The 18971-nt window shown below is 41.6% G+C and overlaps 1 protein-coding gene across 3 annotated transcripts in view; it reads left to right on the top strand.

Moving 5' to 3' along the window:
- Positions 1–18971, top strand: part of ATR (ATR checkpoint kinase) — a 182090-nt gene that overhangs the window by 125597 nt on the left and 37522 nt on the right. For 2 of the 3 annotated variants that reach the window (XM_077488214.1, XM_077488216.1), the window contains 6 exons: positions 1386–1560; positions 7336–7500; positions 12788–12930; positions 14874–14971; positions 16588–16820; positions 17813–17947. In XM_077488214.1, the coding sequence (XP_077344340.1) occupies positions 1386–1560; positions 7336–7500; positions 12788–12930; positions 14874–14971; positions 16588–16820; positions 17813–17947 (949 nt within the window). The remainder of the gene's footprint in view (positions 1–1385; positions 1561–7335; positions 7501–12787; positions 12931–14873; positions 14972–16587; positions 16821–17812; positions 17948–18971) is intronic. The other variant, XM_077488215.1, reaches the window with a different exon arrangement.

Here is an 18971-nt window from a genome sequence, read left to right as displayed (position 1 = left end):
ACCCTGGTGATGCTGAATAATGTAAAAATTATCCTAGTGGCTAAATAGCTGATGAATTGTTTTTACATGCAACGGAAGGTAAAAAGGCAGAGGAGAGATCTTGGGTCTAATAGACCCCAGATGTCTCAGTAAAGAGAACCTGTAATTGCCTATGCTATCACAAAGGATGTTATTCATCCCATGTTATAGCAATAACAGTGATACAAAAAAAAATTAAAGGTACAGTGTAAAAAATATAAGAAAAAGTAGTAAAACTTTTAAATAAAATTAAAAATATGTCAAAGCACTCCTGTTTTCCTGTGCCTGCGTGCAAAGGCGAGTTCATACTTGGGTCGTGCTGCAGGCATGCATGCATGCATATGTAAAATGGTGTCCGACACACCACACGTGAAGTATCACCGAGAATGTTTATAGCAAGAGCAATAATTTCAGACCTCCTGTGTAACTCTAAACTGGTACTGTGTAAAGAATTCTAAAATGTCACCTATGAAGATTTTAAAGTTCTGTAGTTTATCGCTATTCCATGGGCATATGCAATTTTAAAGCATGATATGTGGTATCTATTTACTCGGTGTAACATCATCTTTTATATTTTACCAAACAATTGGGTATTATGTTGTGCATTAAAATGTATTAAAAGGTATTTTTCCAACAAAATTGCATTTGAAAAACCACTGCACAAATACTGTGACAAAAATAAAATTACAACACAAACCATTTTATTTTATAGGGCCTCTGCTTAAAAAATATATAATGTTTGGGGGTTCTATTTAATTTTCTAGCAAAACAAATGCTCATATTTACATATATGATGGAAATGTCAGAATTGCCTTGTTAGGCAGGTAGTTAAAAACAAAAAACACATGCCTCTTGTATTAGAAAATGTTTGATTAGCCCAGACTTTAGGTTTAATTGTTGAGGACTGTTAATTTTTGGTTCTAACCCTTAGGCCTCATGCACACGGACGTTTTTACAGCTGCTTTTTTGAGCGTTTTTTGCAGCTTAAAAAGGCCTGTCCATGTTAATCTATGGCTTCATGCCCACCTAGGCGTTTTTGAGCTGCAAATGGCATAGGCGTTTTTAAGCTGTAAAAAAAACCCAGGACCAGTGCGCTCCCTGGCGCAGGGCTAGAGCTGTAAAAACGCGAATCGCGGGAAAACGCGCACAAACGCGCAACATATTTTCTTTGTTTTCTGAGTGCTATAGCCAAGAGATGTGTTTCTTTAAAAACGCTACTTAACGCTAACGCTAAAAAACGCCAATGCAAAACGCGGTAAAAATCGCGTTAACGCCGTTTTTTTCCAGGCGTCGGAGCTAGCTTTGCAGCCAGTTTTTTAAAACGTCCGTGTGCATGAGCACTTAAAAAAAAATACATTAATGAACAGTCTTGTATTATTCAGGCCTCATTACACTGATATGGTTGGGGAATGTTGGCTCCAAAGTGCCCGAGTTGCACGTAAGGCAGGTCATCATCAGGCTGCATACAATGCCCTTCTGAATGCTGGAGAGACCAGGCTGTCTGAACTTAATGTTGAGCGTGCTAAGTGGCACTGGTCAAAGGTAAGCACACTTTTGGCATATGTTTTCTGTTATTGATGAACAGCATTATCAATAGTTTTGATAAGTCAAAAAGTGTTTGTGTCAATTTAAAGGTGTGAATTCATATTCAAAATTAGGGTTATTTTCTTTGCTAATAAATCTTCCCTGTTTTCTTGACCTAACCTAAACTCTTGGATAAAAATATTTCTGCATTGGGATGAGGGGGTTAATAATGCACTTTGTAATTACCATCATATCCAGGAGGCAGAGACCCTACAAATTTATTTATTTATTTTTGGGTTGAACGACAAAAATTACTTGATTCCTCCATCTATACACGCGATGTGTATACCCGCTCAGCTATTGCATTCTAACAGCAGGGAGACTTTCCCACCATCAGTATACACTGAGCAGTGCTGCCAGCGGCACTGATCGATCAGAAAAAAACCCCGGCAAGACTGTTGTACAGAAGTTGATTGGTAGATCGACTTCTTCTATATAACCAGCCTTGCTCATAGATGAATCAAAACTTGCCCAGTCTCTGCTGAACTGAACAAATTTTGATCCATTTATAGCCAATAAGGATGAGCCAAACACCCCCCTGTTCGGTTCGCACCAGAACCTACGAACAGACCTAAACTTCGTGTGAACTTTAGAACCCTATTAAAGTCTATGGGACTCGAACGTTCACAATCTAAAGTGCTAATTTTAAAGGCTAATATGCAAGTTACGGTCCTAAAAAGTGTTTGGGGACCCGGGTCCTGCCCCAGGGGACATGGATCAATGCAAAAATTTTTTAAAAACGCCCGTTTTTGCAGGAGCAGTGATTTTAATAATGATTAAAGTGAAAAAATAAGTGTAATATTCCTTTAAATTTCGTACCTGGGGGGTGTCTATAGTATGCCTGTGAAGGGGCCCATGTTTCCCGTGCCTAGAACTGTCCCTGCACAAAGTGTCATTTCGCAAGGAAAAAAAGTCTTTTAAAATCACTTTCCATTGTCGGCTCCCGTAATACAGAGAACACTCAATGAGTGTTCTCTGTATTAGCCAAAAATTAATTCATTTATTAATAAAAAAGCGTGGGGGTTCCCCTAAATTCAATTACCAGACCCTTCAGGTCTGGTATGGATATTAAGGGGAACCCCGCGTCAATTTAAAAAAAAAATTTGACGTGGGGGTCCCCCTAAAAATCCATACCAGACCCTTTATCCGAGCACGCAACCTGGCAGGCCGCAGGAAAAGATGGGGGGCGCGAGAGAGCGCCCCCCCTCCTGAACCGTACCAGGCCACATGCCCTCAACAGTGGGAGGATGCTTTGGGGGGTCTGTGACCCCTCAAAGCACCATGTCCCCATGTTGATGTGGAGAAGGGCCTCATCCCCACAACCCTGGCCGGTGGTTTTGGGGGTCTGCGGGCAGGGGGGCTTATCAGAATCTGGAAGCCCCTTTTAACAAGGGGACCCCCAGATCCCGCCCCCTCCCTGTTTGAAATTATAAGGGGGTACAAAAGTACCCCTACCATTTCACAAAGAAAGTGTAAAAATAGTTAAATAAGACAAACACACTTTTGAAAAATTCCTTTATTAAAAATAAAAAGATTCCAGCGGTGGTAATCCACTCTTGCTATCCAGCGACGGATGATCATCTCTCCGGGGTCCAGCGATGGCTGATCTGATCCAGCGACGGGTGAATTTCAGTCCAGCGCTGTTCATACATCCGTCTTCTGTCTCCACTGCAGGGATCCCAGTGCTGATGTTTCTTATATTAGGAGGGCGGGGCCACCCGTCACCTGACCCCGCCCCCTCTGACGCTGATGAGGGAAGCCATGGGGTTCCCCAGTGACGTATGGGTGACCCTGCCCCCCTCTGATGTAACGCAATTTAAAGGAATATTACACTTTTATTGTTTCACTATCATGCTTCATTATTAAAATCATTGCTCCTGAAAAAACGGCCGTTTTTAAAACTTTTTTTTGCATTGATCCATGTCCCCTGGGGCAGGACCCGGGTCCCCAAACACTTTTTAGGACAGTAACTTGCATATTAGCCTTTAAAATTAGCACTTTAGATTTCTCCCATAGACTTGTATAGGGTGTTTTTTCGAATTTGCCGCGAACAGCCCAAATTGTTCACTGTTCGCTGAACAGGCAATGTTCGAGTCGAACATGAGTTTGACTCGAACTCGAAGCTCATCCCTAATGGCCAACAATAAGCTACAAAGTTCTGGCATTCTTCTGCCATCTATGTACTACTCTGCATGCAGTTTTTAGTCAAGTGGATTCTTACTGGCTCAAAACTATTTCTGGCCAGTGGTAGAGGGATGAAGGATGTCAGGACCTTTACTTGCAGCTGAACATCTCTTAGGAATCTAGAGGTTAGTGTAAAAAGGAGGTTGTGGGGTCCATATGTTGTTGTTGTTTTTTTGTTTTTTTATCCTTATATAGTAGCTTTGACAAGAAATGGCAAAGGATACGTGTACTTTTAAACAAAGTAAACTTATTTTATTTTTATTTTTTTCAACCCTGCTGTCCAGGTTAATTTAAATCAGAAGTAAACCCATCGATTTAATAGTTTAACCACTTCCCGACCGCCGCACGACGATGTACGTCGACAGAATGGCACGGGCAGGCATAAGGGCGTACATGTACGTCCCTGCCTTCCCGCGGGTCGGGGCCCGATCGGGCCCCGCCCGGTGCCTGCGGCGGTCGGTATTCGTTCGGGAGCGATCCCGGACGAGGGGGCGGCCATTTATTCATGGCCACCCCCTCGCGATCGCTCCCGACGAATAGAAATCCTTCGTGACATCACTTCCTCTCCTGTAATGTAAACACAGGAGAGGAAGTGATGTATTCTCTCCTCCGTGTCGGTATTTTTCGTTCCGACACCGAGGAGAGAGGATCGGTGAGTTGCACCAACACGTCACTACACAGTAGAACATGCCAGGCACACTCACACCCCCCCGATCTCCCCCCCAATTACCCCTGCCCCCCAGTCACAGTGACACCAATGTCTTTTAGTTAACCCTTTCACCAGTGATCACCATATAACTGTTACAGGTGACGCTGGTTGGTTAGTTATTTTTTTATAGTTTCAGGGCACCCGCCATTTATTACCTAATAAAGGTTTAACCCCCTGATCACCCGGCGGGTGTCATTTGTGACTGTAATAACTGTTAGGGTTAGCCCCCTTTAGTTCTAAGGTACCCCCCTAACCCCCCCAATAAAGGTTTAACCCCGTGATCACCCCCCGTCGCCAGTGTCACTAAGGCTGGGTTCACATTGCAGCGGTTTATGAGAACGGATGTGATTCGCACCGCACTGCAGTGCAAATCACATCCGATCTCTGTGCGATTTGAGTTCAGCCATACAGATAGTATGGCTGAATTCGCGTCGCACCCGCCGCAAACTCGTACGGGACCCTTTTTTTGGTCCGCAGCAGAATCGGATCGCATGGGTGTTCACACCATGCGATCCGAGTTTGCAGATCGCACTGCGATATGCAAACTGATCTGGGGGTGTCATTAACATTTCACTGACACTCCCAGCAGTTCGCATAGGGCAGTGTAAACTGCCGCCGGGAGGCATGCGATGCGGGAACCCGCCGCGGATTCGTGGCGTTCCCGCATCGCTCCAGTGTGAACCCAGCCTAATAAGCGATCATTTTTCTGATCGCTGTATTAGTGTCACAGGGTGACGCTAGTTAGGCAGGTAGGTATTTAGGTTCGCCGCAGCTTTTTATAGCGCCAGGGACCCCCATATACTACCGCATAAAGCCCCCTGATTGCCCCCTAGTTAACCCTTTCACCAGTGATCACCATATAACTGTTACAGGTGACGCTGGTTGGTTAGTTATTTTTTTATAGTTTCAGGGCACCCGCCATTTATTACCAGTCTCACTAGTGTACCCCTAAATTTAGGGGTGTCTACTTTCCAAAATGGGGTCATTTGGGGGGGGGTTTGTGCCATCTTGGCATTTTATGGCCTTCAAAACTGTAACGCCCTTAGAAAGCCTGAAGGCGGTGCTTGGTTTTCGGGGCCCCGTACGCGGCTAGGCTCCCAAAAAGTCCCACATATGTGGTATCCCCGTACTCAGGAGAAGCAGCAGAATTTATTTTGGGGTGTCATTTCACATATGCCCATGGCATGCGTGAGCAATATATCATTTAGTGACAACTTTGTGAAAAAAAAAAAAAAAGTTTGTAATTTTCCCGCAACTTGTGGCAAAATATAAAATATTCCATGGACTCAACATGCCTCTCAGCAAATAGCTTGGGGTGTCTACTTTCTAAAATGGGGTCATTTGTGGGGGTTTTGTGCCATCTTGGCATTTTATGGCCTTCAAAACTGTAATAGGTAGTGAGAAGTGAACTCAAAAATGTACGCCCTTAGAAAGCCTGAAGGCGGTGCTTGGTTTTCGGGGCCCCGTACGCGGCTAGGCTCCCAAAAAGTCCCACATATGTGGTATCCCCGTACTCAGGAGAAGCAGCAGAATTTATTTTGGGGTGTCATTTCACATATGCCCATGGCATGCATGAGCAATATATCATTTAGTGACAACTTTGTGGGGGAAAAAAAAAAAAAAAAAAAAGTTTGTAATTGTCCCGCAACTTGTGGCAAAATATAAAATATTCCATGGACTCAACATGCCTCTCAGCAAATAGCTTGGGGTGTCTACTTTCTAAAATGGGGTCATTTGTGGGGGTTTTGTGCCATCTTGGCATTTTATGGCCTTCAAAACTGTAATAGGTAGTGAGAAGTGAACTCAAAAATTTACGCCCTTAGAAAGCCTGAAGGCGGTGCTTGGTTTTCGGGGCCCCGTACGCGGCTAGGCTCCCAAAAAGTCCCACATATGTGGTATCCCCGTACTCAGGAGAAGCAGCAGAATTTATTTTGGGGTGTCATTTCACATATACCCATAGCATGTGTGAGCAATATATCATTTAGTGACAACTTTGTGTAAAAAAAAAAAACAACCTCAAGAAATGAGATAGGCAGTCGTAAACTAAAAGCTGCGTAAATTCCAGAAAACGTACCTTAGTTTGTAGATGTGACAACTTTTGCGCAAACCAATAAATATACAATTATTGACTTTTTTTTTACCAAAGACATGTGGCTGAATACATTTTGGCCTAAATGTATGACTAAAATTGAGTTTATTGGATTTTTCTAATAACAAAAAGTAGAAAATATAATTTTTTTTCAAAATTTGCGGTCTTTTTACGTTTATATCGCAAAAAATAAAAATCGCAGAGGCAATCAAATACCATCAAAAGAAAGCTCTATTTGTGGGAAGAAAAGGACGCAAATTTTGTTTGGGTACAACATTGCATGACCGCGCAATTACCAGTTAAAGCAGCGCAGTGCCAAATTGTAAAAAGACCTCTGGTCATTGACCAGCAAAATGGTCCGGTCTGAAAGTGGTTAAAAAAACAGTTACATTCCCGGCATGCCGGAAATGCTAACTGTTTCATTGGTTGTGCTCGCAACCAAACTGTCAAACCATCCAATGGCTAGTGTCATAACTGATCACATGTGCAGCATCATGACAGTTGAAGATTAAACAGAGGTCAAGATGGCAGCTTCCTTGGCTGAAAACGATAGGAGGGTTTACTTCCACTTTAAGTTTTGTGCCTCAGTTGTGATTATGCTGTGGTTATCTTCAGAAATTTAACAAATTATTGTGTTTCATTTTGTGAACACAGTTTTCTTTCTCTGTACATGCATGCTTTGCACTCTGTATATTTGTTTGGGATGTGACATAACTTTTATGTTTTTTTTCACTCTTCACTTTTTTGACAGGGTGATGTGCACCAGGCCCTCATTGTCCTTCAGAAGGGAGCAGAGTTGTTTCAGTCTGACACCAGTGAACAACAGCTTATCCATGGCAGAGCCATGCTACTTGTGGGGCGATTCATGGAGGAGACGGCTAACTTTGAAAGTAATGCTGTGATGAAAAAATATAAAGTGAGTTCAAAACAAATATACTGCTATTAGTCTGTTTAGCATATGCTGACATCTAGTAGACCATTTTCTTTCTCATCCATTGGAAGACACAATAAGTTTTAACCTTTTGGTTTTCTGACACCTACAATAGGGCTGGACACTGCAGCAAACAACTGTAAGTCAGCCCAGGATAACCATTCTTACTGCCAGCACAATTTTTCATCTCATCTTTTTTTTTTTTTTTTTTTTTTCTGTAAAGACTCATCTCTACACTGATGCTGAATGTCTACCCTTGAATTTGCAGCCATCAGGTGCAGTTGTCCTCAGCCTGGGTTTTGTACTGTACCATATCCAGATCCTGCTAGACTGGATATTGCAGGACTAGTCTGGAAGGGATCTGTGCACAATGGGTTCCAGGTGGGGTGCTTTCCAGACTGGTAAATATTAGCTGTGGAGCATTTTCCAGGTTCAGAGCCATTTGTATTCCCTGTGCATTTGTTGTGTCCTTGAACACTCACTTAATGAGTACATCCATCAGACCACCAAGAGCTCCCTAAATTTTGCTTGGTGCAATTATTACCCATTCCCACTAGCTGTGCTGTGGAAGGTGTCAACACTGTGGGACTGAGCACTAACATCCTCTGGGTGGAGTATTGTGCTTGCACTGCGTTAATTTTCCTGCCATACAGCGTTGAGGATTAATCTCCCCTCTGCTGCTCCTGTTGCAAAATATACCAATGGAACTTCGATCTTTAATCTGTTCCTGGTGCCTGTGAACAGTGATTGGTTGCTTTCCTTGTAGCTAACGCCTCTGTGCGGACATTGCTTGAACTGGCCTGGTCTTGCAAAGAGCAGTTTATGGTCTTGCATAGAGACAAGTTTGTGTTGAGGCCTAGGACTTCCTTCTTGCCAAAGGTAGTCTCTGCCGTTCACCTTAACCAGGACATTGTTCTGCCATCCCTTTGTCCATCTGCAGTTCACTAAACGAAAATTTCCCTCCATTATCTGGGCAATGTTCAGGCAGGGCTGGACTTTCAGTCCTGCCACCTCTTGATGGCTCAGGCAGACCATTGTTCAAGCTTATGGTCACAGGTTGCACGGATGACCCGCTCATTCTGCCACCACCAGTCATCTGGAGGTCTTGGAATCACCAAGTGGGATAGTATCATTCTCTTCAAAATTCATTGTTTTTAGAAAAGATTGAGATTGTATATTTTCCTTTTTGTTATGTAATTTCTTTATGAATTGTCTTTTAAGAAGTATTTATTAAGATTTTGTATAATAAAGGAAATATATTTTTTATAAATACCTTTTTTTCTTATTGTTGCCCTTAAAATCCCACAAAATAGAGGTTATTTCGAATTTGCATTATGGTCTCAGGTTCCACCCTTTCCTTTTATGGCCCACTCTACTAGGTCTGTTGGCGCATGCTGTGCTCTTCGGCATCATCTTGTTTCCCAGATTTGTAAGGCTGCTATATAGTCTTCTATTCACATTCTAAGGCCTGAGTCTGCCTCATCTGATGCCAGCTTCAGGTGGAAGGTCTTTCAGGGGACTCCTTAAAGCTGCAGGCAGTTCCCAGTTTTCTTTTGTTACTTTGCCATTGTTTACTTTGTTGCCACCCTTCAGTTGGACTGCTCTTGGACATACCAAAGTGTAAAGATTCCTTAACGTACATTATGGGACACAGACCCATACATAGTTACAATGTGGGTTATAGGCCACCTTCAGGTGATGTACACTGGCACGCCTTAAATTAATAAGTGCATTCCCTATATAACCCCTCCCACTGGTGGGAGTACCTCAGTTTTTTTCTCCAGTGTCTAAGGGGTTGGTCACGAGGAAATATGTGCTGTGCTGAGCTCCACTGGCGCAATCCTTGCTGGTGCTAGCCATGTCGATCCATTCAAGTGTCTTTGAATGGATCAACATCAGGTCCCCATCCATTGCTCAGGACCCTCATGCTGAGGGGCAAGGATCACGATTGGTACAGTCTCTCACTGAATTGGTCTGCTTCGTATTATTACTGCCAATAAGCGCAGTCAATCAATGAGCCCACTTCTGGTTTGGGTTCACTAAAGACTCCTCAATCTGTTCATGCTTTTCCTATCAATTCATGGCTAAAAAAAGCTTATGTACTCTGAGTGGGAGCACCCAGATAAGAAGTTTTTCATTACTTTATCCTATGGAGGAAGAGTTCTATAAGAAATGGGGATTTCCAGCAGTTGATGCTGCTATATCCTCTGTAAACAAAAACTTGACTTGTCCAGTCGACAATGCTCATATGCTAAAGCAGGGCTTGACAAATTTGCTTTGAATCTGGGAGCCAGTTAAAAAAATTAGGAGCCAGTTTTTTTTTTTTTAGAATGATATGGATTGTCAGCTCCCGGGGTAAGGCCAGCAGTTTTCGCCCCCTAACCCTAACTCACAACGGAGCACCCAGTCAATAACTCCAATGTAACTCTGTTACATCAGGGTTATGGGCTGGCCAGAAAGAGTAAGGATGGCACCAGTTGGCTTAGGCAGGTGGCACTGTTTGCCACTGGCAGGTCGCACTGGTTTGGAACTAACATATGGCACTGATTGGCAAGTGGCACTATTGGCACTGGCGGTGGCATTGGCAGGTGGCACTGGCAAGTTTCACACTGAGCCGAGTGTAGCTGTGTGTGAAACTGACAAGTAACACAGAGGAGCTGTCAGAATTGAGCTTAATGTCGGGGGTGGGCGGGACCCAGCAGCTATCAAACACCAGCCAATGATTGGGCTGCTTAAGAAAAGGGGCAGGCCAGGTACACGTAACTGCCCGCCCAGATCCCATCCCATTTGCTGGTGTTTGATAGCTTCTGGGTCCCACCCACCCCCAACATCAATCTCAATTCTGACAGATCTTCTCTCTCTCCTCTCTGTTACCTGTCAGTTTCACACACTCAGCGCCTCTGGCAAGCATCAAGCGCTGCCAGTGTGGAGAAGGGAGGAGGAATGGCGATCAGTGTTAAATATAATAGTACTGCATGTTTGGGGCATCGGGAGTTGCAATGAGTGGGCTGGTGGCAGCCCAGGCACCAGGGTGCGGTTTCTGGTGCGTGGGGTTTGTCGAGCCCTGTGCTAAGGGACCCAGCAGATAAGAAGTTGGAATTCCTTTTTTTACAAAAAAATAAAAAATGAAGAGTATCTCAGTCCTTAAAGACCCAGTTTATGGATTATTCCTGATCAGCAGGCCCAAGATTTGGCTGAGATATCAGCAGCGTTGTGTTTTACAGTAGACGCTATTAAAGATTCTATTCTCCAGGCCTCACAGCTCATGCTAGGGCTGGTACATGTGCGTAGAATCCTATGGTTGAAAAGTTGGTCAGCCAAAGTGCCATGCAAAAGCCAGTTTCCCATTTTATGTTAAACGGTTATTTGGAGACGATCTGGATAGGTATATCCAAATAATTTCTAATGGGAAAAGTTCCCTTTTACTGGTTAAAAAGAAGTTAAGCATTTTTTCTTTAAAACATGCTTCTTCTCTGGTGCCAGGGGCATCAGCCTCCAGGCAGTCATGATGGCCTCCACTGTCAGTTTCAAGAGGTAAACCTCAGGGTCAGTCCAAGGGCCAAAAGGGGACCTGGGGGAGAAAACCCACAAAACAAGATACTAAAGCCTCTTTATGAAGGGGCACCACTGCTCGCTTGAGTGAGGGGAAGGCTTCTATGGTTTTCAAAGGTCTGGCAGGAACAATGTCAAGACGGATGGGTGGCAAAGGCCAGATTTCGGCTTTATCTGTGTTTTTTTTAATGACCACTTGCTTCACACTCTCTGGTTCTTAATTTTTTTCAGGGGTTAACGCGAATTAATCCTCCAGTTGGGTCACACCTGAACCCTTGGGACTTAAATTTAGTCCTGTTGGCTTTACAGAAGCAGCCTTTTGAACCAATACGAGATATTCCCTTGGTGCTCTTGACGAGGAAGAATAATTTTCTTGGTTGCCATATCTTCTGCAGGAAGAGTATCAGAGTTGGCTGCTCTTTCTTGTAAAGAGCCATATTGGTTTATTCATCCCGAACTCCTAAAAGGTAGTATTGGCTTTTTCATTTAAACCAGGATATTGTTCTGTCTTAATTTTTTTCAGAACCTCGTTCTCTGGAAGAAAGGTCACTACATTCTTTTGATGTGCTGAGAGCCGTCAAAGTCTATTGAAAGTGTCCGCTCAGATTCATAAAACAGTGTTGCCAGACAGTACTAAAAGAAGACAGGCAGCATCAAAATCTACTGTTTCTAAATGGATTGTTCAAGTTTATGATTTAAAGAGGAAAATTCCTCCTTTTCATATTAAAGTGCACTTCTCCAGTGCTGTTAGTGCTTCTTGGGCAGTGCATCACCAAGCCACCAAGCCTCCATGGCTCAGATCTGCAAGGCTGCAACTTGGTCTTCAGCCATTTACCAGATTCTATCAAGTGGATGTAAAAGATCATGAGGATATCGTCTTTGGGCGCAGTGTACTGCAGGGTGCAGTATGAGTCTTCTAGTCTCTTGGTGCCCTACTTTGTTATGTCTCCCTCCCTTCAGTTGGCATTGCTATGGGACATCCCACATAGTAATTACTATGGATACTATGGCTCTGTGTCCCGTGATGTACGATAAGAAAATAGGATTTTTATAACAGCTTACCTGTAAAATGCTTTTCTTTGAAGTACATCGTGGGGCACAGAGGTCCCTCCCTTCTTTGGTATACATGTGTATTTCTTTGCTACAAAACTGAGGTACTCCCAATGGGAGGGGTTATATAGGGAGTGCACTTTTTAATTGAATGCATGCCAGTGTCCATCACCTGAAGGTGGCCTATAACCCACATAGTAACTACTATGGCTCTGTGTCCCGTGATGTACTTCAAAGAAAAGGATTTTACAGGTAAGCTGTTCTAAAAAAAAAAAAAAAATTTTGTCCCTCAATAGATGAAAGGGTTTTTGTTTTCCTCATAAAATCTTTTTCTTGGAGGCCTTTGAAAGACACAGGTCTTACCACTCTGTTTTTATGAATATGCTCTCAGTACTGTTTCGCTGCAAAACTGAGGCATGCTGGGTGTTGGAGGGGTTGTCTTGGGCTGGTTTAAGATTTTTTTTGTTGTTTTGTTTTTTGCCAGTTGTTTTTTCCTTCTGTTAGGCAGCAGTATAACCCAAAGGTTATGCTTCCCGTGTGTCTCAATGGACTCCAAGCATATGAATTTATGCTACAAAAATCCTATTTTATGTGATTGTTTCATATTGTTGTTTTTATTGAGTATTTAATTGAATACATCATAATGTTATCATCCTTAATAATATTATAGGATGTTACCAGTTTGCTGCCGGAATGGGAGGATGGGCATTTTTACCTTGCAAAGTACTATGACAAACTGATGCCTATGGTGACTGACAACAAGATGGAGAAGCAGGGTGATCTGATAAGATATATTGTTCATCATTTTGGGAGGTAAATGTTCTTCTGTCATGTCTTGTAGTTCTTTTTTGCCTTATCAGGGGCTGTGACATGAAAACTGTGTGTGTGTGTGTGTGTGTGTGTGTGTGTGTGTATATGTATATGTAATATATATTATAGTGTGTGTGTGTGTGTGTGTGTGTGTGTAGGTTTGCATGATAGTCCAACTTTAATCAGTAGTGTGTTCTCCAGAAAATCTGTTCTTGAGATTTGAAAAACCGTTAAAGCGTAGTTTGTCGGTCAAGTTGGAGAACCCAAGCATCAAGGCCATCATCTTCAGTCTTTGACAAATGAGTCAATCCCTCTTCATAAATGACTCTCCTGCATTATAGTTTGGATGCTGGCACATTTAGGGCTCATTTACACTTGCTTTGGCATTTGCACTTGCTTTGGCATCAACACACTTTAAAGTGCCTGCAGCTTCAACATGCTTTTATGATGTTTTTACTACTTAATGGCACCATAAATGCGGTACAATTTTGCACCGGTAAAATCACAACGTGTAAAGTTTGTCACTCAAAAAGGAGCAGGATCTTTGTTTGGACGACAGCTTTGTGTGTTTTGATTGAAGCACAATTTATCACACAACAGCGGTGGCAAAATCGCACATCAATTGGGGTGCCACTAAGAAGTAATGTCATCACAAACGTGCCCCACGATTTGGAATCGCAGGCAGAATCGCAGAGTTTCCTCTTGCAATTCAAATGGTCTGAGTGTGAATGGAGCCTTAGGGACACAACATAACCTTTTCTTGGGGAGTATTCAAGCAATGGGTACCTGCTCCCCCCCCCCCCCACAAGGTGCCAAGGAGGCAGACAAGTGGAGCTCCACTTTAAGGTCATTGGACTGTGATGATCATTCGAGAACTTTCACCTCTTTCTGCAGCAGCAATGACATTCTGGATCATTGTCATGTTAGAAATTCCATATATGTCCTATTTGCAGCTTCTGAGCTGATGAATGCAAATATGTCTTTGTTATTTTCTGATACTATGCTGCATTCACCTAGCCATCAATTTGGACTATTTTTTTTTTTTTTTGCACTGCTGTAGCTCGTAACTTATGAGCACAAATGTAGTTAAGGAGGATGTAATTTAATGGGTTGTTTTTTTTACTTAGTTTCACCTTTATATTTCTTTTATAGCCAGGGAATATACCCCGTAGTGCCATTCCTTTTGTAGCTGGAGAAAATACCCCATAATAGCATTCTTCCTGTAACCAGGCCATCTACCCTATAGTGATATTCTCTGTGTAGCCTGGGTATAAACCCTCAGTGCCATACCATTTCTAGAAAGGGCACATGCTGCATATTGCCTTTTCTCTTGTGGCAACAGCATATACCCAAAAGTGCCATTCCTCTTGTAGCCTGGTTATATAACCCCAGTACTATTTCTCTTGTAGCAAGGGCATATACCTGATGGTGACATTCCTATTGTAGCCCTATACCCCCTAGTATAATTTCTCTGAGAGCCAGGGTATATGCCCAAAAGTGCCATTCGTCTTGTAGCCAGGGAATAAACATTATAGTGCCATTCCTCATATAGCCAGGGCATATAGGTCATAGTAACATTCTTTTTGTAGCCAGGGTGTATACTTCATAGTAAATATATATATATATATATATATAATATATATATATATCTCACCATGCTGCTATGTAACTATTGAGGGTACATACTACCTTAACAAAAGATATATTCAAATGACAACAGACAGTAATTTGCAAGGCATTGAAACAATTTGCTATAATTTATATACATTGTGGTGCCATTCCTCTTGTAGTCAGGATATTTACCCAATAATAGCATTCTTTTGTAGCTAGGGCACATAATTCATAGCACTGGGTGCTGCAGGGAACTCACAACTTGAGTTTTTCATATTGACAGATTTTGTATTACTTATTAGAAATCTAAATGTAAAATTCGACTTTTTTATTAGGTCTCTGCAATATGGAAATCAATTCATTTACCAGTCAATGCCTCGAATGCTATCTCTGTGGCTTGACTTTGGAGCTAAAGTCTATGAATGGGAAAAAGGTAAAATGTATTATTTTCTGTACAATTTTTTTTTATTAGTAGTTTATACATATTTAAAAAGGGGGGTTAAAAAGACTAATGAGGATCAGGTTTAACATTTTCCAAACACTGCTGTTTTGATTCAGAGGCAGTTACAATAATAGTAGTCGCTATTGTCATTTTACTACTTGGGCAAACAGTTGCTGTAATTGTGTTACTTTTGCTTGTATGTTTTTTTTTTTTTTTACCCTGTTACATGTTGCAATTCCTTTTTTCCTGGTTTGCCTGGTAAAACCTAAAAGCAAAAATGTATATACTGTATATATAAGTTGATTCTTAAATGTGGTGGTTTTCATTAGTGTGTTTCTTTTGTTTGTTTTTTGGGTCTTTTTTAAGTTTTTTTTTTTTTAAGCATTTATTTTTACCTTGTGATCCAGTTGGTGTGCTTTTTTTTTTCAACTTCATTTAACAGACCAAGCCGTCAAGCAAAAAGTGGTAGTTAAAGAATTGAGATAAACCATTTAACACTGATAGGGTTGCTTACAATGATCATCTTTTATCCATTTCTGTAAAACCTTTGTCCCAAAATGAAACAACTGTAGCTGCTTAAAAAGTGTTAGCAGGAGTTTGGTTTTGAATTTGTTATTAAAGTCCATCCAAACTTGTTAATTGGACAATACCCACTCCCCAGATTGACAATGCTGCTGTCCAAGGGTATCGCCTTTGCTTCACCACCTAGAGTGGGGACACCCTAAGGCAGGAAGCGTTACTGGCTGGATCAAAAGGAAGCAAATGCAGCCACCGCAATTTAAGAATTGGTAAACTTCAAAATATAAAATTTTTGATTTGGGGTTTAATACATTAAAAAATAAATAAAGGTGTTTGGAAAAGTAATACTGAAAATACTATCATTACATGTATTACCTTTTTAAAGGGCAGCACAGTGGCTAAATGGTTAGAACTTCTGCCTAGAAGCACTAAGGTCGTCTGTTCAAATCCCAACCACAGCACTACCTGCCTGGAGTTTGCTTGTTCTCTCTGTGCCTGCGTGGGTTTCCTCTGGGTACTCCGGTTTCCTGCCACACTCCAAAGACATGCTGGTAGTTTAATTGGCTCCTGTCTAAATTGGCCCTAGTATGTATGAACATAAATTAGGGGCCTTAGACTATAAGCTCCTTGAGGGCAGGGACTGATGTAAATGTACAATATACTGTATATATGTAAAGTGCTGCATAAATGGACGGTGCTATATAAATACCTGTAATAAATAAAGTTCTCAGAATACAGTTGTTTTTGGTAGTGGGCCATTTTTAGATGTTGAAGTCAAACTGCCATACCAAATATTTCTAATATTTTACTGATGGTTCCATTTATTTAGTTCACCATTTTAATCTTGTGTGGCATTCCTATGTTCCGTTTTATAGTATACTGTCAAAACCTGAGCCATATATTTTAGATGTGACGCTGCAGGTATTTATAAAGAGGCAATACTATCTGCATGCTCTCTCTTTCTCACTTTTATACATGCTAAGTTTTTGTTTTCTTTTGAAGCTCCAATTTGCCACTACTATGATTGTTGACCAGAATTTCTAAGTGTTTCACTGTTTTATTATGCAATTTTACTTTATCATTTTCAGCTGGCCGTGCTGATCGTCTGCAAATGAAAAACGATTTGATCAAAATTAACAAGGTTATAACAGATCATAAAAATTATTTAGCTCCATACCAGTTCCTGACTGCCTTCTCTCAGCTAATCTCTAGGATCTGTCACTCTCACGATGAGGTGTTTGCAGTATTGATGGAAATAGTTGCAAAAGTGTTTGTGGCTTATCCTCAGCAGGCAATGTGGATGATGACTGCCGTGTCTAAGGTAATGTTGAATGGGAGGAAAGGTCCCTTTGTATAAATACACCATTAATACAGGGTTATTACAATAACTTTAAAGAAACCTGTTATGAGAGAAGCATGAAGACTGCAATGGCTGACTCCTTATTCTGTGACTATTAGTTTGCTGTAACTGTCATGCTGACATTCTGGGATCAGTACTTTAAATCGCTGTCCTGGAATGAGGAACTAATAAAAATTTCCATCCTTTTTTCTGACACTTGATTTGTGTTTAGTTCTCATTATGGGCTCAAAACACTGAAGCCACAGCCAGCCAGATAAATAGTATTTATTTCTCATCCATTGAGGGACACAGGGATTTATATATTATCATGTAATGCTTGCCCCTACAGGAGGATTGGACACTAGCAAACAAACATTGTAGGCCAGACCAGGATAACCCCTCCTAAGTAGCCATTTTTGCTAGCTGTTTCCTTTTTGATATGTTTCTTTAATCTGAATTCCTGCTATGTCCCTGCTTAAACTGAAAGAAACTTGTGTCCTGCCTATCTCTGGGTCTGATCTGGTCCACTTAAAAAAAAAAAACAGAAGGGGATCAGTCTTCTTCTGTTTAGGTGGATTAGAGGGTAGTTGGGTGTAAACGGACAGTGGAGTCTGTTTTCTCCCGCCCGCCCACAGAGCAGAGTGGGCTGTGTCCTTGTATGCTATGCAGAAACTGAGTGGACATGGATGTGTCATCTGCCCACTCCAAACATCAGGGGATCTGTGAGCGGATCTGCTGCTGATTGGAATAGAATCGATCCCATGTGAGAGGGGCCTTAGACATTCTGTGTGGTGTTCATTTTTTTTTTCTACATCTGTGGCTGTTTCCACTAAAAGGGATGAATATCCATTTTTTGTCAGGTCTCTTGTACTCACACCCTTCAACTGCCACGTACATTGTGATGTTAATACCAATGTAGAGATTATATTTACTTTTAATATTATTTGTATGATTGTGCTGCCATATTTCCACAGTCTTCCTATCCAATGCGTGTAAATCGATGCAAAGAGATACTTGATAAGGCCATTCACATGAAGCCAGCACTTGGAAAATTTATTGGGGATGCCACAAGACTTACAGATAAGCTTCTGGAGCTCTGCAACAAGCCTGTGAGTAATTTTGTTTAGACAAATGACCTGATTTGTCAAGGCGCACTTAAAGTGACATCTCAATAAATAGTGCATGCATTAGCATTGCTTGAAGGGTGACTTTTGCAGGTCTAAAATGCTATTGCAGCTTGATGAATCAGGATAAGAATCTCTGTTCACAGGAGTTGCTGGAGGAGATAGTTTCTTTCATAAAACATGGCTGCTAGGGCTTGAGAATTACTTTAACAATGAAGTGGAAAGAAAACGTGGAAAACAAACCACAGATACATTTTTAAGCATTAAAGTAAAGTTACAGAAGATTCCAGCTGATGCTGTAATAAGCAGGAACTGACTTGTGTATGTCATGTTGTTACATTAATGCTGGAGCTTCTCTCCATGATAGCACTTGCAGCATTTGCCCAATTTGGTATCCATTTATAATAGGGGTGTCGACCGATTATCAGCGCGGCCACTTTGTTTTAAAGAAGATGAAAAAAGAATTGGTATCAGTAACAAATATTACCAATATTGCTTCAAGTGGTTGTACCGGGGTGATGATTGTGTGGAACACTCGTGCCTTGGTATTATGTGGCTACAGTTAGAGCTGCTGCTGTCTAGTATTTTCCCCTATGAGGGCAAAGGAACTGAATAAAAAATAGACTGTGCTAGCTCCACCCAAATTACTAATGTAATCATATGTGCATGTGTATCTTGATTTAGATATATAAATATTGTAAATTATAAACAATATTAAATGCATACATAGATATCTCAATGTACAAACAATGTATAGAAGAAGATACTATAAAGTGACAAATGGTAAGTGCTGTAAAGTGACAATAGTGCAGTTGAGTGTTTATTTAAGTGCACAAAGTGCTATTGTGCTCTGTATCCCATCGGTGTCCGTGCTTCCACCTCTTGGGGGTAATGCGAACAGGTCCGCACTCACCAGATAGTTTTGACTCCCTTGCCTTATTGCTAAAGGAGTCAATCATGCTTGTAGGTCACTATGGGGGACCTATCCCAGTGCGATCTCCTCCAGGTT

The sequence above is a fragment of the Lithobates pipiens genome, unplaced genomic scaffold (genome assembly GCF_037356315.1).
Source record: "Lithobates pipiens isolate NorthernLeopardFrog02 unplaced genomic scaffold, aLitPip1_a1.2 Scaffold_18, whole genome shotgun sequence".
In the NCBI taxonomy this organism is placed as follows: domain Eukaryota; kingdom Metazoa; phylum Chordata; class Amphibia; order Anura; family Ranidae; genus Lithobates; species Lithobates pipiens.
The sequence above is the reverse complement of the archived record's forward strand: the minus strand, read 5'-3'. Positions and strand labels throughout refer to the sequence as shown.